The sequence below is a fragment of the Delphinapterus leucas genome, chromosome 13, assembly GCF_059928025.1.
Source record: "Delphinapterus leucas isolate spDelLeu-1000000601 "Yukka" chromosome 13, BTC_Dleu_Yukka2, whole genome shotgun sequence".
Taxonomy (NCBI): domain Eukaryota; kingdom Metazoa; phylum Chordata; class Mammalia; order Artiodactyla; family Monodontidae; genus Delphinapterus; species Delphinapterus leucas.
Window position 1 is genome coordinate 59,096,586 of NC_143141.1, and position 26,711 is coordinate 59,123,296.

The 26,711-nt window shown below is 39.9% G+C and overlaps 1 protein-coding gene and 1 pseudogene across 8 annotated transcripts in view; one reads left to right on the forward strand and one right to left on the reverse strand.

Moving 5' to 3' along the window:
• Window positions 1-2,417: 2,417 nt before the first annotated feature.
• On the reverse strand, window positions 2,418-20,906 carry LOC149747764 (SS18-like protein 2 pseudogene; annotated as a pseudogene).
• Window positions 20,563-26,711, forward strand: part of THADA (THADA armadillo repeat containing) — a 312,971-nt gene continuing 306,822 nt past the window's right edge. For 4 of the 8 annotated variants that reach the window (XR_016395456.1, XR_002644568.3, XR_016395457.1 and 1 more), the window contains exons 1-3: window positions 20,564-20,717; window positions 23,836-23,935; window positions 24,234-24,328. Coding sequence is in view for 5 of the 8 variants with exons in the window: in XM_089923220.1 (XP_089779346.1) it covers window positions 23,860-23,935; window positions 24,234-24,328 (171 nt within the window). In the remaining 3 variants the exon portion in view is untranslated. Of the gene's footprint in view, window positions 20,718-23,835; window positions 23,936-24,233; window positions 24,329-26,711 lie in introns of those variants that run through there. The other 4 variants (XM_022573955.3, XM_022573954.3, XM_022573952.2 and 1 more) reach the window with 2 other exon arrangements.

Here is a 26,711-nt window from a genome sequence, read left to right on the forward strand (position 1 = left end):
CACATTTTTTCTGTTTCTTTTCCTCTCTTTTTCCTTCTCTTGGGAAACTTTAAAGATGAATTAATTTAAAAGACACATCAGTTGTTACGTGCTCACTCTAGGAGTATAGTCCAGGTAAGCGGTCAAAAAGATCTAAAAGAAAAAAAAAGTTATTAAACCATGTTTCTTTTTATTGACACTAAAGAGTATATTTACATATTAGCCTGCATAACATCTATACTATAGGAAGAAAAGCCTTCAACTTTAAGTTAAAAGAAGAATTTTTGTCGTGATTGAGTCTTTAAAAATTAGTTTACCCTATAAAAATAAAGTCAGTTAAGACCATTTAATCACATTTCTTGTGATTCAAACATCTTAAATTTCCCATATTGGTTTTATGAATTAAATAAATTGCTACTGTTTCCATAACTTGTTTTAAGTAAAAAATTATACATGTAAAATCGTATTCAGCTAATTGGAATGATGATCAATGTCTGTTCAAAGGGTTTAGTTTTATGAAGTTCGTACAGTGTTACAAATCATAAGGATTTAATGTGTTAGCTAAATTATGATTTCCAGATCTTTAACTTTAAAACCTTAGACAAATGACTAAGTTAATTAATAAAAAATCTTTGGATGCAGAGACAGTTCCTAAAAAAAGAAACACAAAAATTGGTCACTAAACAAAATTTTAATTTACCTTATTACTTAAAATGACAATAGATAAACAAAATTTGCAAATACATTTAAATGATATTACTCACACACTCACAACTTAGTTATTTTTGCCTCCTCAGATTTGTTAGAATTATATGAAATAAATGCTAAAGGATAAAAACAGATTTTGTTTTTCAATTTTCTAGTTTTCTTTTGTGTCTGAGGAAAGTAAAGTTGGTTACCTTGGTTAAATATGGCAATTAATATAATTGTTTAATTACACTACATACAAAAATATTTTTAAAATACAAATATATATACAATGATAATACATATGATTTTTTGTTTTTTATTAAGAAAGTTATAGTTTGTTCAGATGGCAAATTTACTATGCTATATAAATCGTTTTATCTACTCTACTACTAAGTTAGTTATATTTTAAAACTATAAAGACTTCAAATTAAGATCTATTTTAATATTTATATATTTGTTTAAGTATGTGGGATTGAGTACATATTAATGCATATCAATAAGTCCTTTAGGTACTTCCCTAGTGGTCCAGTGGTTAAGACTTCACCTTCCAATGCAGGAGGTGCAGGTCCAATCCCTGGTTGGGGAGCTAAGATCCCACATGCCTTGGGACCAAAAAAAAAAACAAAACAAAAAAGCAGAAGCAATATTGTAACAAATTCAATAAAGACTTTAAAAATGGTCCACATCAAAAAAAAAATCTTAAAAAGAAAAAATAAGACCTTTACTGCAAATTGTTACATGAATAATACACATAGGGAGTAAAAATAGAATTTGGATCTTTTTTCTATAAAATTAATGTTATTTTATGTACAGATCAGTGGAGATCAGAAAATTATTTTGCTAACTTTTGGTACTTCTTGACACAGTTTTAAATCATTTTTCAAGAGTCTTTACTTTTGAAAAAAAGTTGAATTCCTGGGCTTCCCTGGTGGCGCAGTGGTTGAGAGTCCGCCTGCCGATGCAGGGGACACGGTTTTGTGCCCCGGTCCAGGAAGATCCCACATGCCGTGGAGCGGCTGGGCCCGTGAGCCATGGCCGCTGAGCCTGCGCGTCCGGAGCCTGTGCTCTGCAGCGGGAGAGGCCACAGCGGCGAGAGGCCCGCGTACCGCAAAAAAAAAAAAAAAAAAAAAGTTGAATTCCTATCAACCATTGTTGCTTATTGCTATGTTTTTAGAACTTTGCTGCAAGTTGTTTTGTCTTTAGGTATTTATGAATCTGCCTCTTTAATCACTCTCGATGTTGCCTTTCCTAAATTCAGCCCTCAAATTCAGAATAATAGAACTGTTAAAATGCCTTTTACGCCTGAGCTATCTTTCAGTTCCCTAAAATGACTCGTAGGTAGCACAAAGATTTGCTCCATCCCTCAGTAAAAGAAAGGAAAATAGGAATGATTAGGTTTGTCTAAAATTCTCCAAATTTTAGTTAATTAAAAACCTGGGGACTTCCCTGGTGGCGCAGTGGTTAAGAATCCGCCTGCCAATGCAGGGGACACGGGTTCGAGCCCTGGTCCGGGAAGATCATGGTCCGGGAAGATCATGTGGCCTGCAATCCACAGCTATTGAGCCTGCATGCCACAACTACTGCAGCCCGTGTGCCTAGAGCCTGTGCTCCGTAACAAAGAGAAGCCACCACAATAAGCCCGCGCACCGCAACAGAGTAGCCTCTGCTCGCGGCAACTAGAGAAAGCCCGTGCACAGCAACAAAGACCCAACGCAGCCATAAATAAATTAATTACTTAATTAAAAAAAAAACAACCTGTATGAGTTCTTTTGTTTAACAAATTTAGAATTAAAAAAAACTGACAATAAAAAGAGAGTTTATCTTCTAATGCAAATTATACTTAAGTAAAATATATTTCTTAAATAAAAATACTTTCTATGGTTGGATACTTTTCAAGTTTAAGAAAAAAAATGACACGCTCACGTACAAGCACAAAGACTGGTACAATAACTGCCTATCAAAATGTGTCTTCCAGGGCTTCCCTGGTGGCGCAGTGGTTGAGAGTCCGCCTGCCGATGCAAGGAACATGGGTTCGTGCCCCGGTCCGGGAAGATCCCACATGCCGTGAAGCGGCTAGGCCCGTGAGCCATGGCCACTGAGCCTGCGCACCTAGAGACGGTGCTCCGCAACGGGAGAGGCCACAACAGTGAGAGGCCCGCGTACCGCAAAAATGTGTCTTCCAGGATTCTAGATCCACAATTCCTATTTCCCTTTTTGTTCATACAGAATCTGAATAAATACTAGTGGTATTAATGCAAATACATGGTAATCTTTAGAGGCCTATTGCTCATTTCAGCATTTCACTGAGTAGCCAAAACATAGCTACCTTGTCCAAAAGTATGACGGCAATAATAAAATGTGTGAAAACTTTAATTGATTTTGTTTTAAGGTTTTCACTAACCCTTGATAGTTCCTGTGCTATATAGACTCTGCTATTGATAGAAAATGCTCATCCCTTTTCAGCTGGTCACCTAATCTTTATAAAATATTGTTGTATTTCTCCTCCCATATCACTACAACACAAACACAGCCACTTCCTTCCTTTACCTGAAAAAAGGAGAACCCTGTGATTACTTAACCCCTATCAGGGAACTCTCCACATCCCTTATGGACCTTACAGAGACTCTCTTGAGTACCCCTGATTTAATTGTGGTGGCTCATCCTTAAAAAGAAAAACTAAAAATTGCCAAGCAGGCTAGTTTAGCACAGTCTTGAATTTTCCCTTGAAATTTAAGCTTGTCATGGAAATTAAATCAGTTCCGATGGCCATATTAATTGCTCTTGCCCAGTGCCAGGTAACAAAAGATAAAATATTTGTACTAATAGTGGGTATTGTTTGGGTTAGTCTATGATTTTAAAAGGCTTTAGAAACAAAGAAGTTTCCTGACCATTACAGGAATCCTTGCAAAATGCACTGTGAAATAAAGAACCTTGAGATGTTTTGCTAGTACCTAAAGAGATAGCCACAATAAAAGTCAGAATTTAACAAAAATCCTTCATGACATTACCCAAAATAGCTGAGAGAAATTAGCCATGATGTAGAACCAACATTCATGGGGTAATTTTAAGAAGTATTGCTCATGATATTTCCAATGCATATCTTATTTGCCAAATATTTATAGTTCATTCCCTCATTTCCTTGGGACTTTTCTCAAATATAACCTTAAGAACGAGGTCTTTCCTGACCACCCTATATGAAATAACAAACTTCTCCTTCCCCATCCTGCTTTATATTTATAGCAGTTTGTCTACTGTCTGTCTTCCCCCACTAGAATGTAAGCTCCATGAGGTTCTTTGTTCTTTTCATTCTTGTTATTTTCAGTGCCTAGAGATGTAGGCACATGATGGGCACAAATAAGTGTTTATTCAATAAAGAAAGTACGCCTTCCTAAGTCCATTGCACTTAGCTTTTCTCATTTATTCATCAAACAAACAATACCTTTTATCTTTCAGGCAGTATGTTGAGATCTGGTGATGAACAATGACTAGACTTCGAGGTGACTAACCTCGAGTGATAGCCTTCAAGGAGGTTATGGTCCACTCAGAAGCAAACTGACAAGTAAATTGGCAATTAGAGCACGGTGTAATAAATGCTGCAATAGTGGAAGTACTAGACACTGAACTGTACAGCAGACTCATCTAGCCAACTTTAAGGGAATAAAGGAAGAATTCCTGGTGGAAGTAATATCCTAACAAAGACGTGAAGGACAAGGAGTTACTCCAAGTGAAATATTAGTAGAGTCAAGAGTGTTTCACGCAGAGATTGGTCTCCAGAAAGGTTGAACAGTGAGAGAGGCTGTTGTCAGATGAAAGATTTACCCTCCCCAGAGGCACCGATTTGTGTCATGTCTTACATCATGTTGTTCCCTGTGCTGGGAAAGGCTGGAATACCACCCTGTTTATAGCTTAATCACCTTTACATCCTGAAAAACCTTTTGCTATGTGGCTTCTCCTGCCTCACAAAAGCTGATGCAGTCACTTGCTTCTTTGTCCCATCCCTATAATCAGTGTTTCCTCGGTTCTAGCCCTTACCAATATTTTTCTTCAACACTAGATGGAATTCCCTAGAGAACAGAAAATATGTCTTATATACTTTGTATCCTTAGGCACTAGGAACTCCAAGAGGCTGGCAGAGAGTAGGCACTCGCTAAATGTTTGTTGAATGAATAATTAGTACTGATTCTGTATGTAATTTCTTGATTCTAGTAGTACTTGGAGAAGACAATGACTAGAAAATCCCAGGACTTTCCTACATCAAGAAAATAATGACTGCAAAGTAAAAACTAATATAGATATAGACATAGATTTTATCTATTTTATCTATCTATCTATCTTCTAGCTCTTGCTTGAGTAATAAAGGAGGTGAAGAACCACAAATGTGTCTTATTCCATAAGTTTATTAATATTTGTCTCCAATTAGTTTTATGAAAGCAGAAGCTGAGACGGGGCTTGATGTGCACGATATTTATTAGGGACCAACTTCTGGCTGGAAGGGGAGGATGTAGGATTGGAGCAAGAACTGCAGTGTAGGCTCCCCTAAGGCTCAGGAAACGCCATGGAGAGTTTGACAGCACACACGACCCCAGTCAGAGCTGTTCCACAGTGACCACAAGTATATTAAGAACACCATCAGTTGATCAATACTCAGATGGAAGGGTGTGAGCCTGGATATGGCAAACGGTTTAGGGAAACCCTGATGGGAGTGACAGCTGGAAGCTGTCTGGTCACTGAATTCCGAGCAGCCTGGGTAGCAAGTCCTTCCTTGAAGCAGGACCTCTGTATTCACCACAGTCTTATTCCATGAACGTACAGTCATGATTTCAAATGAGGTAGGTTATATTCAAATTTCCCTAACAAAAATATGTGTATCTAAAAACGTGTGGAAAACACCAAAGGTGTATGATGGAAATCAGTATATTGGAATTATACTACAAATACATTTTTCTCAGAGGTATTACTGGATTTGAAGCACTGCCATGTGGTTTCCTTTCTTTAAGTTTGATGGTAATACCTTTAAGTCAGAATTTTGGTTTACTTTGTCCCAAAAGACATCTAACATTTTCCATGGCGGATTGCAGAGCACTCTTTCCTTTGAGGTGCTGTGAATTTCATTTTCCCATCCTTTTTCCATGACCTCAGGAGCCAACTATCCAAACAAACTTCACTTAAACTGATTCATATGGTAGCTCTGTACTTTGAAGTTTAGTGTTGATCATAAAAGAACCATAAAATGATTCTTCAAACTTATTTTAAAGCAATGAAGCCAAATGATTTCTTGAAATATTTTCAATGTAATAGATATTATTGAAGAATTTTAACATTATAAAAATTACCTTTTAGTGAAAAAAAAAACTTTTCCTTTGAATCTAAGAATTTTTTCCCTTGTGCTCTTTTTTTCCTATCCACGTTATCCTAGATCATTCTATTCTACTGTTGCTCTTTCTTTCTGACTGCATTTCTTACTGGTTCTAACCAATGCTTCAAGTTTTTCTTCCCTAGCTGTTGTCTTTCATAGCTTGTACGGATATTACTATCAGTAGGATCTAAAGGTCACCAGTTACACATTAAGGGTTAATTTTCCATTAAAGAAGCATTCGACTCTTATAGACATTTGGAAAACTGTCTGCCAGACTCTTAAACCTCAAGACTCTTGAGACTCAGCTGTGCTCCCCTTGTGTACTTAAATCTCTAGCTGTCACATGAGGTCATAGTCTTTTTCTTTGTTTTACTCCGCTATAATAGAATGGCATTTGGGTGAGTCCAGCTCAGTTCTTTAGATGCTATTGGAGCACTTGTTTGCAACAGACTATATAGCAGGGACTAGAGGAATAAAGATAATCCCAGTCCTCCAGGATTCTGCTCTCTGATGTGGTAGACTTTTGTACCAAGTTCAATGCTAATAGAGAGCTATACTCAGTGTTCAATGAGAAGACAAAGAAAAGACACCTAACTCAATATAGAGGCCTAAAAAAGGTTTCTAAAGATGATGACTGCTGATTTGAGTGTTAAGGGATGTTTAATAAGAGTTATCCAGTCCCATATTACTAGAGCATCATGTGGGGGGCACAATAGGGGGTCCATAGGAGTGATATATGCCATGCCAAGTAGCATCTATTGTATTCTATAGGACATGGGGACCACTATTTAAGCAGAGAAGTGCCTTGTATTTTTGAAATATCATTCTCACTGGCATGACATGGAGGATGGCTCTAAAGCAGTGGTTCTCAGTGTGCCCTGGACTAGCAGCTTCAGCATTACCTGAGGACTAAGAAATGCAAATTCTCAGGCCCTACTCCAGACCTACTGAATCAGAAACTCTGGGATTGGGGCCCACCAGTCTGTGTTTCAACAAGTCCTCCAGGTGATTTTGATCCAGGCCAAAGTTTGAGAATCACTGCTCTAAATCAGCAGGAACATTTGACAAAGTCTGGAGCGGGGCTCAGATTAAGAAGGAATTCACCTCGGGTGCAAAATTTAAGAGGGTGCCAAAATCCTCAGTAACCAAGATAATATGTTAATGTAACATTTTGAAAAAATTAAAATGAATGCCAAAAATTCACAATGTTGTGTTTTAGGGCCCTGTGTTATTGTGCAATGGGAACAGTTGTTTCCAATCTGCTTGGGGTTCCCAGGGTCCACATAACTGTCACATTTCCCAGCAGGTGAATTGGGTAATGTGGTGTTCAGGCCTGGCTTCAAGGGTGTGAGACTTGTGCAGCTGAACACGGCCCCACGTGCAGAAGGACCCCACACTTAGAGGGGCCCCCCAATTGGTTTACTGCTCTGCTGTCACTGTCTTGAAATTCTTTATAATTTTTAAAGAAGGGGCCCTGTAGTTTTAGTTTGTACTGGGCCCTGCAAAGTTTCTCGGGAATGGTTTCTGGATGTCTTTTTGTTTTCTTTCAAATTTTACATTAGCATAGAAGAAATTCAGTCTTCTTGCTGTTGTAGGACTTTCATTAACTTGTTCCACGTGGTTCAAAATATGATAGGACATTTTGATAACTGTATATAGGGCACAGATTTTTCCTTTTGCCTCAGGCTCCAACATGGCCCAACACAGTACTAGTCCGGAGACATTTTTCTCACGACAAAGGTGTGCTACTGACATCTAGTGGGTAGTGACCAGGGATGCTTCTAAACATCCTACAATGCACAGGACAGCTTCACAAGAAATTATTTGGTCCAAAATGTCAATGGTGCCAGGGTAAGGAGGCTGTTAGCAGTGTCTTGAATTGGGACAATGATAGCAAATATGGAACTATCTAGAACTTGGTGATTAGTCAGCTGGGAGGGAGTGGAGTTCAAGGGAAAGAAAGATTCTCAGAGTTTTCGCTTGTTTAGGGCACAAGTTATATGGAGAATTTGGGGGAAGGAGCTAGTTAATTAGAAGTAAAGCAAAAACAGATAGGAGTTTGAGGCAGGGCATCCAAATAGAGATGTTCATTTGAAGGCCAGCATCTGAAGCTCTGAATAGAGAGAGTTTAGAATGGTCAACAGGTACCTCTATTATGGTCCTCTGCCCTACCCAAACCTCTAGGACAATTCCACCCCTCCTGCTTCAGGGAATGGACACCACAGCTCAACCAGAGGAAAAAGAAGGCAATTTTTGGCTTTTTAAGTCCCACATGATTTTTCTGAAACCCATGGCAGAGAAATAGTTTTGTGTATTTCAAATTTTTAAGCCCTAAAGAGCACAAGGTATAGAGTTCATTGTCATGCTATAAGTAACAGGCTGGGATAACAGGCAAGTCCAAGTGCTTTTCTCTGAGATGAAATAAAAATTCCTCAAGTGGGAGAAAGGGAGGGACAAAGGGGACGTAGGGGAGAGGATGGCTGGGACAATGGGATTGGGTCAGGGGCACCAAGTGGACAGAGCAGAATCAGTATCAGCAGCCAGCACATCCCCACTTGCAAAGGCAGCCCTCTTTTCCAATATCTAAGACCACTTGAAGGCCCCAGGATAGAAATAAAGCCCCATCGCCTATTCTTGGGTAGAGCTGAAGGGATCCACAGTCCATTACAGACAAACGCCAAAGTAATCTCCAGCTTCTTCAGTTACATTTACTAGGCAAGTTTCTCTAGAACTGTTCCTGGGTGACTTTTTTTCTTCTTCAATTTTTATATCAGCAGAGAGTGAATTCACTTTTCACCCTAAATATTTTCAAACTTTTTATTGCCATCAATAAAAGGCAAGGATTTTTCTTTGTTAAGTTTATGGGATACATTTTCTGGTTACAAGATAATTTTCTACAACATTTGTTTGTTTATTCTTTAACTATACACCTGTGGGTACCTGTGAAGGCAGAGATGTTGTCTTGTTCAATATCATACCACTAGACCATGGCACAGTGCACACAACATAGTAGGGGGGTCTGTAGTGGATGCTGCGATGTGCTGCCCAGATCTCCACTTTACCACCCAGGCATTCATTCCCTCAGATGTGGCTAGTCTCAGCTGCGATGGCTCATTACCTGATCCAATACCTGGTTCATGCAGGACAGAGGCTCTGTCCCTTGCCAAGCCAACGCCAGAGCTCCCAGTAGGATTGGCTAAGGCCTCTGTAGCAAATTCATCCCCTCTCAACCCTTTCTGACCAGTTCTGTTTCCCTCAAGTCCTTACAAAAGTTGTTCTCAAGAGTACTCCCCAGTAACCCTCCTTTATGCAAATCTCTGCCTAGAATCTGTTTCCTTGGGAACTGACTTAAGATAATGTTTAATAAATATTCGTTGACTAAATGGATGAAGAGGTTCTTCCATTGTAAACTATGAGGTTCCTCACCCTGAGCAGAAATAATTGTGGCAAACTCTGACCTTTATTTGTAGACTTAACATTTTATTTTTATCATCTCAGGCCCTAAAAGTCAGAGCTCACACTCAAATCATTCACTCAGCTTCTGGGTCATGCGTGACTTTTCTATGATGACAGTATCAATACACAGTTGTTTTAGTTATATTGTCATTTGGTCACCAGATGGCAGAGGTGACACACAGAAAGCCACTCTTTCTGGCCCTGGGTCACCCATTCCAGGATTTAACATTAAACCCAAATTACCCATTTAGTACCATTAATTCCCCAAGACCTTGTTATTACGGCATTGTTTCATTTTGTAGGAAAGTGTCACTGACACACTTGGCCTCATTTGCATATAAAAAGGAGGGTTTCAAATATAATGGAAAGAGCCCTGGACTAAGCATCTGAACCACTGCACATTGGCCATTTGTTCCATTTGAATATGTTTCTCCATCAGTAAAATGAGAATCCCAGCCCTGCCTGCTTTAAAGGTCTGTGGTTAAGGAACAAATGAAAATGATTGGGGTTGAGGGAAGGGGTCTGGTTGAAGGGACCACATGTGTTCCTCCCTAGTCCAGGAGAGCTCTGAGTATGGGGGGCCAGGATGGCGTCCTGTAGGAGGTGGAGGGACTTTGCCTGGCTTCTAGGGTGAGGGGCTAGTCTAAGCCAGACTCCTGGGCTGGGCAGTTACTCCTCCTCTTGTAGCATCCTCTGAGGTATGCTCCCTTCCTAGAACAGCACAAATGTTTCCTGCATGCTGGGGTGCATGGTTTATTTCTTCCAGGAATCCTCAACTCCTGCCCTTCTTGCTTGTGTGGGCTACCAGACCAGGAAGAAATAGCTGGGTTTGCACAAATTTTTCACAATGCTATGGGATGGACCCTCACTGCCTGAATTTACCCATTTCCACACCAAAGTCCAGGCATAGGCAGAGGCTAGCGCCAGCCAAGACAGGAGAGCTTGGTTCAGGCTTACATGTAACCTCTAGGTCTCCCGTAGGAGGCCGCAGCTGTCGGCCAGACCTGGCCCTATAGGAACCACCTGCGACCGGAAGGCCGTGATGAAAAATGCAGCGGTGCCGAGGAGATGCCGCAGGACTAAGTGGAGTGTGGTACTGGGGGCTGGGGAAGTACGACCTAGAGGAGGGCACTGCGGCCCCAAACCGCAAGGAGTCTGCTAAGAAGTACACCCCCACCTGGCGCTGCGTGGAGGGAGAGGAACTTCGGTACTCACGTGACACAGGATACCCAACACCGCATCCACTTCTACCACTGGGCCAAGTGGCCATTCTTCTGTTCAAATCCGACTGAAAACGTGGACTGTGCCAGGCACCCAGGGATCTGCCCACAAATAGGGACTGCAGCCTAAATTCCAAAGATCAGAGACTGAATCTTTCTGCCTTGCTAAGAGAACACCTTGATCTTTGAACCTTTACTGCGATCTTTTGTACTGGTGCTGTCGGTACTAGTTTGTTGTGGTTAAAAAGCAACTAGCAGGGCTTCCCTGGTGGCGCAGTGGTTGAAAGTCCGCCTGCCGATGCAGGGGACACGGGTTCGTGCCCCGGTCCAGGAAAATTCCACATGCCGCAGAGCGGCTGGGCCCGTGAGCCATGGCCGCTAAGCCTGTGCGTCCGGAGCCTGTGCTACGCAACGGGAGAGGCCACAACAGTGAGAGGTCCACGTAATATAAAAAAAAAAAAAAAAAATCTATTCTTTAAATTAAAAAAAAATAGAATAAAAGCACCACACAAAAATCCCAGCTATACAGGGTTTAGTTTCACCAGCCCTAAGGCTGTCTGAGCTAAGGGGCTGAGGGCAGCCTGCCAGGTGAGTACCCTGGAGCTGGTCTGGCTTTGACACTGAGGTCAATGGAGGTGTGCAGCTTGGTGTCCACACTCTTCTTTTTCAGTTAGGGAGTGTATTAGTTTCTTATTGCTGCTGTAACAAACACTACACACTTGGTAGCTTAAAACAACACATACTTAAAAATTTTTTTATAGTTCTGGACGTCAGAAGCCTGAAATGGGTCTTATGGAGTTAAAAATCAAGGTGTCAGCAGGGCGGTGTTCCTATCTTTTCCAGTTTCTAGAGGCTGCCTGCATTCCTTGGCTCGTGGCTCTTTCCTCCATCTTCAGAACAGATCATGCTAAACCCTGCTTCTGTTATCATATCTTTTCTGACTTCAATCCTCCTCCCTCTCATGAAGACCCTTGTGACTGGGCTCACCTGGATAATACAGGATAATCTCATCTCAAAATGTGTTTAATCACATCTGCAAAGTCCCTTTTACCATGTAAGATAACACATTCACAGGTCCGAGGATTACCACATGGGCATATTTGGGGAGCCTTTATACAGTCTATCATAGAAAGTACTGAAAATTAAGTGAGGGGCAGTGAGCCCAAGAGGGCTTGTGGTTGAGAGTCAAGTGTAAATGGGAAAAATAACAGACCATTTATTGCACGTGTATTCTGTTCCAGAAACCCTGATAGGCACTTCCCTGTGCTATCTCATTTAATTCTCACAAAGATGTAGCAAAGTAGCTATTATTACAGCCATTTTTAAAAGATGAGAAAACTGAGGCTGAAAGAGCTTAGTTTACTAGTCAGTGGTAAAGCTTCACACTTGGGTCTCTGACTCAATCCTTTCTCTTAACCTCTAGAAAAATCAGTTGTCTCATTTGCAAAATGGAGACAGTAATTAGCTCATACATTTGTGTGAGAACTGAGTGAGCTGACCTCTGTGAAGGGCTCAGAAGAGGTGTGACTCGTGGTGAGTGCCCCATTAACACTGGCCTTTATTGTTAACATCTGCCAGAGCTAACCTTCCCTGGTCCCTCCTGGCTCAAGTCCCTCCTCTCTCAGGCAGGCAGAGCCTCACCCAGTTCTAAGCCAATTCTGCCCAAAGTAGGCAGAAGCTCTGACAAAGTAACCCCAGAAAAAGTAGGCTGTAAGCTCTGAAATCAGTGCGCTGCTGGAGAGCTGGTACCATGAGACACTAGGGTGGAGCATTCAGTTGAAAGAAGATACTATTTTTGTGTGATATTTAAAATAAAGTTGAATGGCCCTTTTTGTAGTCTTTCTAACAAAAGTGCCTACGGAAGTGAATTGGGCTTTTCCTGAAAGGGGCAAGAGTGTTAACTATGTTTACTCACACCCCAAAATGCACCAAGCAGCTACTCTGCTGGATCTCGACTCAGTCCTGCCAGAGGCCTAGGACCACTAGGAGTGTCTTCACTCCAAACAAAATCCTAGAAATCATCCCCGATTCCTGTCTTTCACTTATTACTATACTCAGTCACTGAGTTCTGTCCATTGGGCCTCCTAGTCATCTTTTAAATCCATTTAAGTACCTTTCATGACTATGCCATTTAAGTACCTTTCATGACAAGTAGAGCAGTTGAAAAAGAGTATTTGGGGGTACTGAAATACTGCGCGTCCGGAGCCTGTGCTCTGCAATGGGAGAGGCCACAACAGTGAGAGGCCCACATACCGCAAAAAAAAAAAAAAAAAAAGTGTGCAAATAATAAACTGGTGCAGCCACTATGGAGGTTCCTTAAAAACCTAAGGATAGAGCTACCATATGATCCAGAATTCCCACTCGTGGGCATATATCCCTCAATGTTTGTAGCAGCACTATTTACAATAGCCAAAACATGAAAGCAACCTAAGTGTCTATCGACAGATGAATGGATAAAGAAGACGTGGTGTATGTGTGTGTACGGGGAGTAGAATATTACTCAGGACACACAATGGAACATATTACTCAGCCATGAAAAATGAAATATTGCCATTTGCAGCAACATGGATGGACCTAGAGAATATCAAACTAAGTGAAGTAAGTCAGACTAAGACAAATATTATGATATCACTTATATGTGGAATCTAAAAAATAATACAAATGAACTTATTTACAAAACAGAAACAGACTCACAAAGAAAACAAACTTATGGTTACCAAAGGGGAAGGGGGGGAGGGATAAATTAGGAGTGTGGGATTAACAGATGCACACCACTATATATAAAATAAACAACAAGGACTGTATAGCACAGGGAACTATACTCAGTATCTTGTAATAACCTATAATGGAAAAGAATATATATAACTGAATCAATCACTTTGCTTTATTTTTGAAACTAACACAATATTGTAAATCAACTATACGTAAAAAAGGAAAACAAACTTAACACAATCTTTACCTTTTCCAAGAGATTCTATATTTTACAAACTTTGTTTTCTTCCCTTGCAGGACCCAGCAGAGTCTTACTCTCTAAAATTTATATTAAACTTTCCATCTCTTCCTGTGCTAGAGATTTCTTCTCCAGATGTCCCAAAGAAACAGTGGTAGGTATCTACAAGTCCCCTCCTCTGGAGAGGACTGAGAATTGGGATTGCCATATGGACTGGGTGATGCAAATCTTCCTCATTGGTCTTTCTCAGATATAGTCCATACATGGGCTCCCAAATGATAGATGTTTTGGGGTGGCAGAATAATGTGGGGGAAATAAGACTGCTTTTTGCAACAAGAATAAAAAAAAAAATTTTCTTTTCAAAAGCATTTTAATCAAAGATGATGCTATGTATTTAAAATTTTTGTGTTTTTCCATCTGTGCCCAACATAATTGCTGCCTTTCTTCAAAATGACAATAATAAAATTCAGCTGGTAAAAAATATTAACTTTTCGGTAATTTGAGGGTGTTCCAATTAGCAACTCTACAACCTACAAAAACAAGCCTTAAAAGAAAACTCTATTAAACTAGTGTTACACTAAAGTTTAAGAAGAAAAAAAGTTCACTCATAATGTTACCAGCCTGATTAACTGCTTTTCAAAACACATTATTTTCCAATTCTTATTCACAGTATCCACATTTTTTTATCAAGTTGTAAACATAATGTATATATGATTTGCTGTTCTAATATTTCCGGGTCATATTATTTTATAACTATTTTCCTTATGACTTAATTTTTAAGTTACTCACTGAAATTTTCTTTTAAAGTTTAAATATTTGATTTTTTTGTAAAAAGTATAAGCAGCACTATGAATTTTAAAAACATAATATTGAGCAATTTTCATAAACAAAGTAATTTTCTATTTGAATGTTATGCTTCATAATAAATATAGCATTTAAACTGAGCTGACAAGCTATTCTAACACACTTTGGGTAGAAGTTAATAAGCTAAAATCTATTTGTAAATATTTGTTTTATGTATTTTTCTGGATGAATTCTATATTCCACATGAAAAAATATGCTATCATTCAAATGGTGAAGAAATAAACAACATGGAAAGTGAGGGCCTCCTGTAATTCTACTCCCAGGAAAACCATTGTCTGGTGAACATTCATCCTGGCTGAACTCCTTATTGAAAGGTGGAAGTAATTCTGTAGTTTGCTGCCACACAGTGGTAAGGTAAGCATCATTGCACATTAACGCTGGAAAAGAACTTGATGGTCTATTATCCTAACCCAACAAGTATATTTGCTGAGTTACTCACGCTAGGCACTGTACTAGTCAATAAGGACCTAAAGATGGCTCCTGTCTTGGAAAAGTTCAGAAATTAATAGGAAGACTGACAAGTATACAAATAACTAGCATGTCCCAACAAAGTGACAATGCTGAGACAAAGTGACAATGCTGAGACAAAGTGACAATGCTGAGACAAAACTACTGGCAGTAAAAACAAGAATTTCTTGTCAGGTTTCACTGAGGAGGTGACATGTGAGATGTATCTTCAAGTGTGAGGAAGTTTTGCGGGTGGGAATAAGAAAGACCTTCTGAGGGACTTCCCTGGCGGTCCAGTGGTTAAGACTTCGCCTTCCAGTGCAGGGGGTGCGGGTTCTATCCCTCCCTGGTCAGGGAGCTAAGATCCCACATGCCTCCCAGCCAAAAAACCAAAACATAAAACAGAAGCAATATTGTAACAAATTCAATAAAGACTTTAAAAAATGGTCCACATCAAAAAAAAAAAATCTTAAAGAGAAAAATAAAAAGCAAGAAAAACCTTCCAAGCAGAGAGCACAGTGCATGAAAGATCAGTGCTTTCAGGGAATACTGAGAAGGTCCCACAAGTTGGAGGCTGGTGTTTGGCGAAGGAAAGAAAGAATACATAAAAGAGCGCCATCATGTGCTTTTAAGTAGGGAAGGGATAAGATCAGAGTTCTTTAGAAAGGAAAAGTTTGGGACTTCCCTGGTGGCCCAGTGGTTAAGAATCCGCCTGCCAATGCAGGGGACACAGGTTTGATCCCTGGTCCTGAAAGATCCCACAGGCCACGGAGCAACTAAGCCCGCAAGCCACAACTACTGAAGCCCGCACGCCTAGAGCCCATGCTCCACAACAAGAGAAGCCATCGCAATGAGAAGCCTGTGCACCGCAACAAAGAGTAGCCCCCTGCTCTCTGCAACTAGAGAAAGCCCGCACGTAGCAACGAAGACCCAATGCAGCCAAAAATAAAAATTTTTTAAATCAAAATAAAATAAAAAAAGAAAGAGTTTCAAGAACATCTAAAATGTGCCTCATTCATAACAAACCTAACAAACCTTTTTTTTGATTTTTGTTTTTTTAGGGAATCTGCTTAATTATTAAAATAAATATTTACATTGAGAATACAGTTAATTTAGTAGCTTTCTTCACATTTTTGAGAGTCACAGCAGTTTCATTCATGTTTTAAGCAGTTGAGGTGGTAAAGATTCTACTTCATAGGAAATGAATTACATTCAATGACTCCTCACAACAGCCAACTGGAAGATTATTCCATTGCTTTTGAAGCAATGGTTGGGCTGGCATCTGTGATAGTAGCCAAATAAATGAAATTTCTGTGTAACACATGCTGGTACTGGGTGCTCTCATTTGCCTGGCCTTTGTTCTGACACTCCACGATACAGCAGATCAGCTGGTCATTCTCCTCTAGGACCCACTGGATCATTTTGATTGACTTCTGCCCTGCCTCTCAGCCAGTCTGGTATGAAGGCTACCAACATCCTGGGAAGCCAGGTTGAAACCCAGTCTCAGGCGCCACGGATCCTCGTGCATCTAGTAAACCTAGTTTTATGTTTAAATTCTGTGGCTGTCTTCTATGAAAATGTATGTCATTAAAGGCAAATAAGTTTGTAAGAACACAAGAGCATTAGTGTTTCCTTAAGATATACTGTGGAAACTATAATCAAACAACTCGTAAATAAATCATTCCTTAGTTGTGATCCATTAGTCAGTACATTTTAAGTATCAAGAGAAATTTGTAGATGTGTTATAGACTGCGGTACTAGCCTCCAAAGTGGCCCCCCAACTATACTGGCCTCCTGGCATTTATGGGTTGGTGTAGTCCCCTCTCACAATGAATAGGACTGAACTTTGTAATCAATGCGATATTGTTGACATGGTGTGGGACTTCTGTGGCTAGGCCATAAAAGCCATTGAAGCTTCTACCTTGCTCTTTCTGGGGAAGGCCAGCTACCATGTTGTGAGAAAGCTCAAGCAGCCTGGGGGAGAGGCCCACATGGGGAGGAACTAAGGCCTTTTGTAAACAACGAGCACCACTGAGTTAAGTCATCTTGGAAATGGATCCTCCACCCTTAGTTAAGCCTTTGGATGACTGCAACCTCATGAGAGACTCCTGGCCAGAAAATATCATCTTATATTAACAAACAATAAAATATTCATATTCATACTCTAGTATATGCTTTCAGATTTCATTTTAGACATGAAGCTATTAAATAGAGCTTATTAGGAGGGATTCCTTAATTATGTAAATCACCATACACTACTGGCAGATTATTCTCATAAAGTGTGTTTTTTAGAATGTAAGGGTGACTCTGAGACTGACAGACTCCATTGAGATTTTCAGTTATGGAAAACAATACCTATTATAGTAGATACCTGTGATTGGAGTGAAGTTTATGAACAAGTATTAAATGAGTAGGCAATTAAATCCCTTTTTTGTGGTTTTAAAAGGTGAAATTTTAATTATTCAAACATCCTTTCAAATGTAAAAGAACTTAAGAAAATCATTATGTGTGAAAATGTGTCATTAAATAACTATAAAAATATTTCCTTCCCTACTTGAAGGGAAAATGCTGCTTTAACAGGTACATATTTAAAGTAAAACTACACTTAACAAAACACAGATATACTGATTACTTTTCATGATTTTATGTAGCCCACTTTTACCATAAGATGCCATTTAAGTGTTTTCTTTTATACTTTTATATATCAAGGATTACTGATTCTTTAAAAATTCCCTTGGACTACATTTTTACAAATAAAATATATAGCTACTTAAAAAAAGGTTCATGGCCCAAATTCATGCTGTGTTCTGAAAAGACCCAAGCAGAGAATTTAAAGTGGTCTCAATTTGGTGGTGCAAGTTGACTCCAAAAAAAAAGGTCTTTTCCAAACACGTTACTCTTTCAGTCTTTAAAACCTGAACTTCCTCTTGCCTCTATTTCCCCTAGGAGTTACCATTCCATTTATTTGCCACTGTGTACTATACCACCATTGTCGCTGCTTGACCTTGTCACTGTCAATTCCTTTCCTCCCAGTCTCTTTTAAACCCATTCAAATCCACTCCAAGCAAACTTTTGCCCTGATCACTCTATGAATGGCAACTTCATCCTTCCAGTTGCTCAGGTCCGAAATCTTGGAATCATCTTTGACTCTTTTCCTCATACTCCATATCCCATCCTTCAGAAAATCCTGTTGGCTTACTTCCAAATCATATCCTGAATTTGTCCACTCTTCACACTTTCCACTGCTACCTTCCTGGTCTGAGCCACCAGCATCTTGCCTGCTTAGTTTATAGCAATAGCCTCTTCACTCATTGCAGTGGGAAGTCTTCCCACTTCCACTAAAGTCTTAGCCTAAACAAAGTAGCTCCAGGGACTCTTGAAATGCAGATTAATCCTATCACTCTTCTGCTCAAAATGACTCCCCATTTCACTTACAGTAAAAGTCCTTGTAAGGCTTTACATAATTGAAACTCCCTTGTTTCATTCCCTATAACCTATACCTTTGCTAGCTTGGCTCTAGCCACACTGGCCTCCTTGCTGTTCTTCCTCACCAAGCTCCTGCCCTGACACACCTCTGCAGTGGCTGTTCCCTCCACATGGAATGCTCTTCCTCAGGGTATCCACATCTCTCGCAAATCCTTACTCCAGGAGGCCTACCCTGACCACTCTATTTAAAATGGCAACAGATCTCCCCCTCACTCTCTTCTATTCCCCCTGTTTTTTCTATGGCAGTTACCACCTTTGCACATACATGTTAATTGTGTTTGTTTGCCTCCTAGCTCATGCTCTAATTTTGTGGGGGGAAGACTCACAACGTCTTACTCTCAAATGCCCCTTACTTTCAAATGGTTGGGCCAAAATTTAAAAAGGGTTGTAATCCATTGATCGTTACGAAGTTACTTCAGTGAGACTGAAACATATATTTAAAAAAGGAAAACACTTAAAAATGGTGTTAAAAAACAAAATTCAACCAAGTAAATGTGAAGATCTAATTGGCTTTATTCAATGATTTATGAACCAGGCAGCATCCCATCTAGTAAATAGAAAGGCACTCCTTCAGTGGTACAAAATGGAAAGCTTTTATAGAAATGGGGTGGGACAAAGAAGTTATGAGTAAAGGAAAAGAAAGGATTGTTTCAGGTAAGATTACCTCTCTAGTGCTGATAAGCAATTCCAGAAATTCTGTTCTTGAGACAGGCTGAAACTGCCATTAAGTCTTGGTTTGCTGTCCTGGGGGCTAGTGGCTCCACCTTGAGCCTGTTGTTTCTTTCTTCTCCTTCTTTTTTTAAAAAAACGATGGTTAAGATGGTAAATTTTGTTATGTGTATTTTACCATAACTTAAAAAAAAAAGAAAATATCAGAGCACATAGCTCTTGTAGAATAACAAATATTTCAAGAAATTTTTGTTTCAGTTATGTATGTGTGAGTACTTAGGTGTACTTGGTTTAAGGTACAATGTATTTCTTACTATCAGTCCCAGTCAAAATTAGAAAAAAATTGCTGTAGAGGAAGTTCTACACACACTCATCACCTGACATGTAAAAGACACTTCACAGCAGCATTGTTAGTGCAAAAGCTGGAAACAATCCAAATCTCCAGAGGACTAGAATGCATAAATGTGGTATATTAAACAATGGAATACTATACAACAGTGAATGAAAGAACTACACAGACCTGCTTTTCTGTGGATGCCAAAAGCAATGCTGAGAGAAGCAAAGTCCTGGAGAAAACAAACGATTCCACATACAAAGCTCAAAATCAAACAAAATAAGATCTGTTTAGTGATACATACACAGGTGATAAAACTACAGAGAAAAACAAACGGAGGTGAGATAAAATTCAGAAAAGTAATGATTAAAAACTTAAAATCATCAATCTGACTAAAGGTTTGGGGAACTGGAATGTTTCTCTGTATTTCCCAAATTAATTGCACTTGAACATAACCTCCATGTCTATTTCTTGATCTTACCCCCGTCCCAGCTCCTAGTGTAGAGGTTGGCACCTACTTATTTTATGTATTTTTAAAGAGCCGAGCCATCTGATAATTTGGTTTTCTGCATAATATATATATCCTAAATAGGATAACTTTCAAGGATAGCGCCTGGTAACAGCTCCGACAATAGCATTCATTAACTGTTTGCTGAATGAATACCTGTACTGTGGCATACGTTAGTTCATTTCCGTACTTCGCATCTTAGTCAAAATTCTTACTGTGGCTTCAGTTGACTGCCCGTTCCATCCCCTACCCCCTCTCACAGGCTTTAAGTCATCAGGCTCCAAAGTCATCAGGCTCCTGATTCGAAAGGCCCGGAAGCAGTTTTCTCCCTGTCTCTGCGCTGAGGAGGCTGAGAGGGAGAAGGTGGAACGTCTGGGTTAAGGCAAAAGTGCTTCCCAGGGACTCAGGGGTGTGGAGGCCACTGTCAAAGCTTACCTAAGAGTAAGGAGGCGGGCAGGGTTCGCCCTAGCGGTTCAAGTGAGGTACCGCGCGCACTCTTTAAAGTAGGGTCTGACCAAACTCACTAACACCGGTTCTCCGGTGACATCACCACCCCTCTGGACTCCTGATTGGAGGAGTTCATTGGCTCAATTCTCGCGATGATTCTCCCTCCAGGTCCTCTTCCTTCCCTCCCCTCGCCTCGACCCGGTAGTCGACTACAGACCACGCTGTGAGCCACGGAGACACTGTAGAACTAGACCAGCTTCCGGGACTCGTCCTGAGAGCTGCGACTCTTCTCGGACTCTCACGTGAAGGAGGTTTGGCTCCCAGGCGTCCTGCTTGTCCCATCCGCGGTAGCGTTCGACTCTCCACCACTCGGCTCGGCCACTTTGCTAGGGCCGCCAGGCGATATTCACCAATTCCCGTCCTTCAGTTACGCGAGAATTTGGCGGTCTTGAAACTGATTTCCGGTCGCTTAGGTCTCCATGGAGATAGCGCTTTCACCACTTTCGTTTTACCTGTTATTCCCCGGCCTCCACGTCGTTGGGAAATTGCCCAGATAATGTTTGTGGGAGTCAGCCAGAAAGTTGTAGATGGGAGTGAAGCAGCAATCAGAAGGGAAGCAGCCAGTGGGACCCAGGAGGAGTATAATTTACTGAGCATCTTCTGGCCACTTAAGCAGTACCTTAAGGTGGGCACGGGATTTTCCGCTATTGGGAGGCCCAGTTCTTCAGGACAAACGTTTAGGCATCCATTGAGCACGCATAAGCACCAGACCTCTTTGTGCAGTCTTGAGGGTTCCAGGATCAAATCCGGGGGCAGATTTGCTCACCATTCACCAGAGAATAGCCTCCCCAGTTGTCTCTCTCTATTCCTTCTAAGCTTTGTATATTGGTGACTTACCTAGGAAGTGATCCCCAGTGATATTCCCCTTGATCTAATCTTGTCACTTTTCAGATTCTTACCTTGTCAGTGCTTTTCTAACTGTGTCCATTTTTATTACCATTTTCTGTTAAGTGGATTTTCACATTTCATTGCTGTATTGACTTCTTACTTAGCAAAGGGACCAAAGGTTCTTCAGTGTCAGGACTAGCTTGTCATTTGGATATAGAATTTACTTAAGATGACACGTAGTCCACTTGCTGCTGTTAAAGGTATACATACCTTTTAGAACATCACTGACAAATGTTTTTTAAATAACTCATTTGTTTATTCATCAGATATTTATTAAGCACCTAATATGTACCAGGTACTGTTTTGGGAATTGAGAATTAAAACAGTGGACAAAACAGATTAAAGTTGCTGCCTTCATGGAATTTATTACTAGGGGAGACAGATAATATGCAAATAAACAAGTTCTTGTAACTTCAGGTAGTAGTAAGTACTATGAAGAAAATAAAGCAATAGAAATGGTCTGTATATGCGTAGGAGTGGTGGCATTTTAGATAGAGTGGTCATGGAAGGCTTCTTGGAGGAGGTAATATTTGAGAGGAGACCTGAATGATGAAGAGTTGGCCTTGCAAAGATTTGGTGGAATAAGCCTAACAGACAGAGGTATCAGGAAGTGCAAAGTCCCCTAGATGGTGAAGAGAAGATTAATTTGAGATGAACTGCAGGGGAAAGCATGGCCAGATTATTTAGGGCCTTGAAGGCCAAAGTCTCAAATTTGGATTTTATTCTAAGTGAAAATGAAAGCCCTTGGAAAGTTTTAAGAAAGAGAGTAATTAGATTTGAAAAAATTTGCTTTGATGACTGTGAAGAAAATGGACTCTTCAGAAGCAGAATGGAAGTTTGGAGACCAGTTGGGAGGTTACTGCAGGAGTACAGGTGGAAAGGGTTCATTCAATTTCTGTTTGGGTATTCCCAGCATTGGGAAACTCTCTTTTGAAAGGCAGCACATTTTATAGTTGAACCATAGCGTTCTTCCTTTGTATTGAGCTGGAACTGGCCTCCCTGAAGCTTGCACTGACATTTCCTAATTCTATAGACATCTACAAATTCTATAGCCATCTCAGATAGAAGACATCTGGGACTTCCTTGGTGGTCCAGTAGTTAGGACTTGGTGCTTTCACTCCGTGGCCCCGGGTTCAATCCCTGGTCAGAGAAAAGATCCTGCAAGCCGTGCAGTGCAGCCAAAAAAAAAAAAAAAAGAAAAAAGACAGAAGACATCTATTCCTCTTTCTCCAAAGCAGTCCTCCAACAACAGCAGCTCTTCTAAGGCACTTGTCCAGTCCTCTTTTCTCCAGGCCAAACACCTTTGGTTAACTGAACTGTTTTCTGAAAGGAGGTGCTCTCTTGGCCCTTCAGAAATCTGGCTGTTCCTTGGAAGCTCCATCATTTGCTATGGCTCCTTAAGATATGGCAACCAGCATAGCATCTAATGCTCCACATGTCACCTGACCTGTGAAGATGACCAAGGGATCAGGCATCCCCTTGGTCTAGCTGACTTCTAATGTGGTTTTTAACAGTCATGTTGTGCTATTGGCTCACATAATATTCAAACCACATATTGAGCTGTTTCAAATCACATATTTTCTCCCCCACCTCCCCATCCTGTATTTCTAGATTATATTTTTCTAATCCAAATGCAGCATTTTACATTTATTTCTGTTTCATCTTGGTAAATTTATTCCAGTTTATTGGTCTTTTTTTTTAATCCTAATTCCATCATCCAACATGTGCTCCCACCTTTGTGTCTTTTATAAATTCACTATGTTATGTCCTCTAATGTCTACATTATAAACACTGCTAAAAATGCTAACTGCACCAAGAAAAGAGCCCTGTGTGGCATTTCCCTAGTGGCTTGTCTTCAGAGCTCATGGTACTGTTAGTGTGTATCCTCTGAGTACATTTGTTCAGCCCATTATGAACCCTGTTAGCTGAAACAAACTCCGTTAACTAAAAGCAAACTCACAAGGATAGTATGTGAAAGTTTCCTTTATTAAATATTTTGCAGAAATAAAGATATAGCATCTCATGATACCTCCTGATCTGTCAGTCTAAGAAGTCACGGAGGTTAGGTATGCGTAGTTTAGTTTTGAAAAACCATACTGGCTTCTTTGTTATTACTAAAATGAAGGTTTGCTGTATTTTAAAATATAAAGACTAGGTAGGTAAAAGTAACTTTAGACATTAATAAACTCTTCTTGAGTCTAAACAAGTTTTTCAAAGCAGAAATCCTTAGATCAGTAGTTCTCAGTCTGTGGCAGCTTTGCTCCCCAGGGGACATTTGGCAATGACTAGAGACATTTTTTGGTTGTCACAACTTAGAGGAAAGAGGATGCTACTGACATCTAGTGGGTAGAGGCCAAGGATGTGTTAAATATCCTACAGTGTCCAGGACAACACTCTATAGCAAAGAATTATCTGGCCCAAAATGTCAGTGGTACTGAGGGCTTTAGTGCATTAGTGTCTTAAAACTCTTCTTTCTTGTAGTGACTACTGTTAATTCTATTTAAAATGGGTGTAAAGAAGAAGAAAGAAACTCAAGTTACTTCATTGACCGTTTGTCATCAGGACCTTGAAACTTTGAGATGTAAGTGATTTCTGACTTCATTTGTTGATCTCTTTTTTAGGTTGCAAACAGTATATTTATCTCTGGGACTCCATATCACATAATGTTCAAACTCTTGGTATTTAATTATTCCACGTTCTTTACATTCAGTTTTGGTTGTAAAATGGTTTTCTTAAACTTCTATCTTCAGACTAAGTTCTGCCAGGTTTTTTTTTGTTTGTTTATAAATATTTAAATTTTATAGAACACATGATGAAGGCAAACTCATATCCATATATTGTTAAATCACTGAAGAAATTTTTTTGTGTGTGTTATGTAGCTTTGGCTGATGTAGAAGGGAAGAATCTAGCTTCTTTGTTGTTACATTGTGTACAACTCACTGATGGAGTGTCACAGATCCATTATGTTAAACAGGTAAGGCTGATTTGATATTCATGAGTGCATCTTGAAGGTTATCATGCTATTATGGACTTTTAAAATTAACTGATAATTTTTGGTTCCCAATTATTTAATATAAATGTATCATTAAAGAATAAGGGATTGTTTTGTTTTTTCTATTCATTGTATGATATCTTTTTATTCAGAGTGGCAAAATAAGCCATACTTAGGCTTCCACCACTATTGGAGCTGTATATAGGTAGGATAATGAAATAATTGTGCATACCTTTTTATTTGTTTGTTTTTTGAATTTTATTTTATTAATTTTTTTATACAGCATGTCCTTATTAGTCATCCATTTTATACACATCAGTGTATACATGTCAATCCCAATCTCCCAATTCATCACACCACACCATCACCCCCTGCCACTTTCCCACGTTGGCGTCCATACTTTTGTTCTCTACACCTGTGTCTCAATTTCTGTCCTGCAAACCGGTTCATCTGTACCATTTTTCTATGTTCCACATATACGCATTAATATACGATATTTGTTTTTCTCTTTTTGACTTACTTCACTCTGTATGACAGTCTCTAGATTCATCCATGTCTCTACAAATGACCCAATTTCGTTCCTTTTTGTGGCTGAGTGATATTCCATTGTATATATGTACCACATCTTCTTTATCCATTCGTCTGTCAATGGGCATTTAGGTTGCTTCGATGACCTGGCTATTGTAAATAGAGCTGCAGTGAACACTGGAGTGCATGTGTGTTTTTGAATTATGGTTTTCTCTGGGTATATGCCCAGTAGTGGGATTGCTGGGTCATATGGTAATTCTATTTTTCATTTTTTAAGGAACCTCCATACTGTTCTCCATAGTGGCTGTATCAGTTTACATTCCCACCAACAGTGCAAGAGGATTCGTTTTCTCCACAGCCTCTCTAGCATTTGTTGTTTGTAGATTTTCTGATGATGCCCATTCTAACTGGTGTGAGGTGATACCTCATTGTAGTTTTGATTTGCATTTCTCTAATAATTAGTGATGTTGAGCAGCTTTTCATGTGCTTCTTGGCCATCTGTATGTCTTCTATGGAGAAATGTCTATTTAGGTCTTCTGCCCATTTTTGGATTGGGTTGTTTGTTTCTTTAATATTGGGTTGCATGAGCTGTTTATATATTTTGGAGATTAATCCTTTGTCTGTTGATTCGTTTGCAAATATTTTCTTCCATTTTGAGGGTTGTCTTTTAGTCTCTTTTTTTTTTTGCGGTACACGGGCCTCTCACCGTTGTGGCCTCTCCCGTTGTGGAGCACAGGCTCCAGACGTGCAGGCTTAGCGGCCATGGCTCACGGGCCCAGCCGCTCTGCGGCATGTGGGATCTTCCCGGACCGGGGCACGAACCCGTGTCCCCTGCATCGGCAGGCGGACTCTCAACCACTGTGCCACCAGGGAAGCCCCGTCTTTTAGTCTCATTTATGGTTTCCTTTGCTGTGCAAAAGCTTTGAAGTTTCATTAGGTCCCATTTGTTTATTTTTGGTTTTATTTCCATTACTCTAGGAGGTGTATCAAAAAAGATCTTGCTGTGATTTATGTCAAAGAGTGTTCTGCCGATGTTTTCCTCTGAGAGTTTTATAGTGTCCGGTCTTACATTTAGGTCTGTAATCCATTTTGAGTTTATTTTTGTGTATGGTGTTAGGGAGTATCCTGATTTCATTCTTTTACATGTAGCTGTCCAGTTTTCCCAGCACCGCTTATTGAAGAGACTGTCTTTTCTCCATTGTATATCCTTGCCTCCTTTGTCATAGATTAGTTGACCATAGGTTTGTGGGTTTATCTCTGGGCTTTCTATCTTGTTCCATTGATCTGTGTTTCTGTTTTTGCACCAGTACCATACTCTCTTGATTACTGTAGCTTTGTAGTATAGTCTGAAGTCAGGGAGTCTGATTCCTCCAGCTCCGTTTTTTTCCCCTTAATACCGCTTTGGCTGTTCGGGGTCTTTTGTGTCTCCATACAAATTTTAAGATTTTTTTGTTCTAGTTCCGTAAAAAATGCCATTGGTAATTTGATAGGGATTGCATTGAATCTGTAGATTGCTTTGGGTAGTATAGTCATTTTCACAATATTGATTCTTCCAATCCAAGAACATGGTATATCTCTCCATCTGTTGGTATCATCTTTAATTTCTTTCATCAGTGTCATAGTTTTCTGCATACAGGTCTTTTGTCTCCCTAGGTTTGTCCCAAACCTGGGAATGTCCTATAAATATCAATTAAATCTATCTGGTCTATTGTGTCATTTAAAGCTTGTGTTTCCTTATTAATTTTCTGTTTGGATGATCTGTCCATTGGTGTAAGTGAGGTGTTAAAGTCCCCCACTATTATTGTGTCACTGTCGATTTCCTCTTTTATAGCTGTTA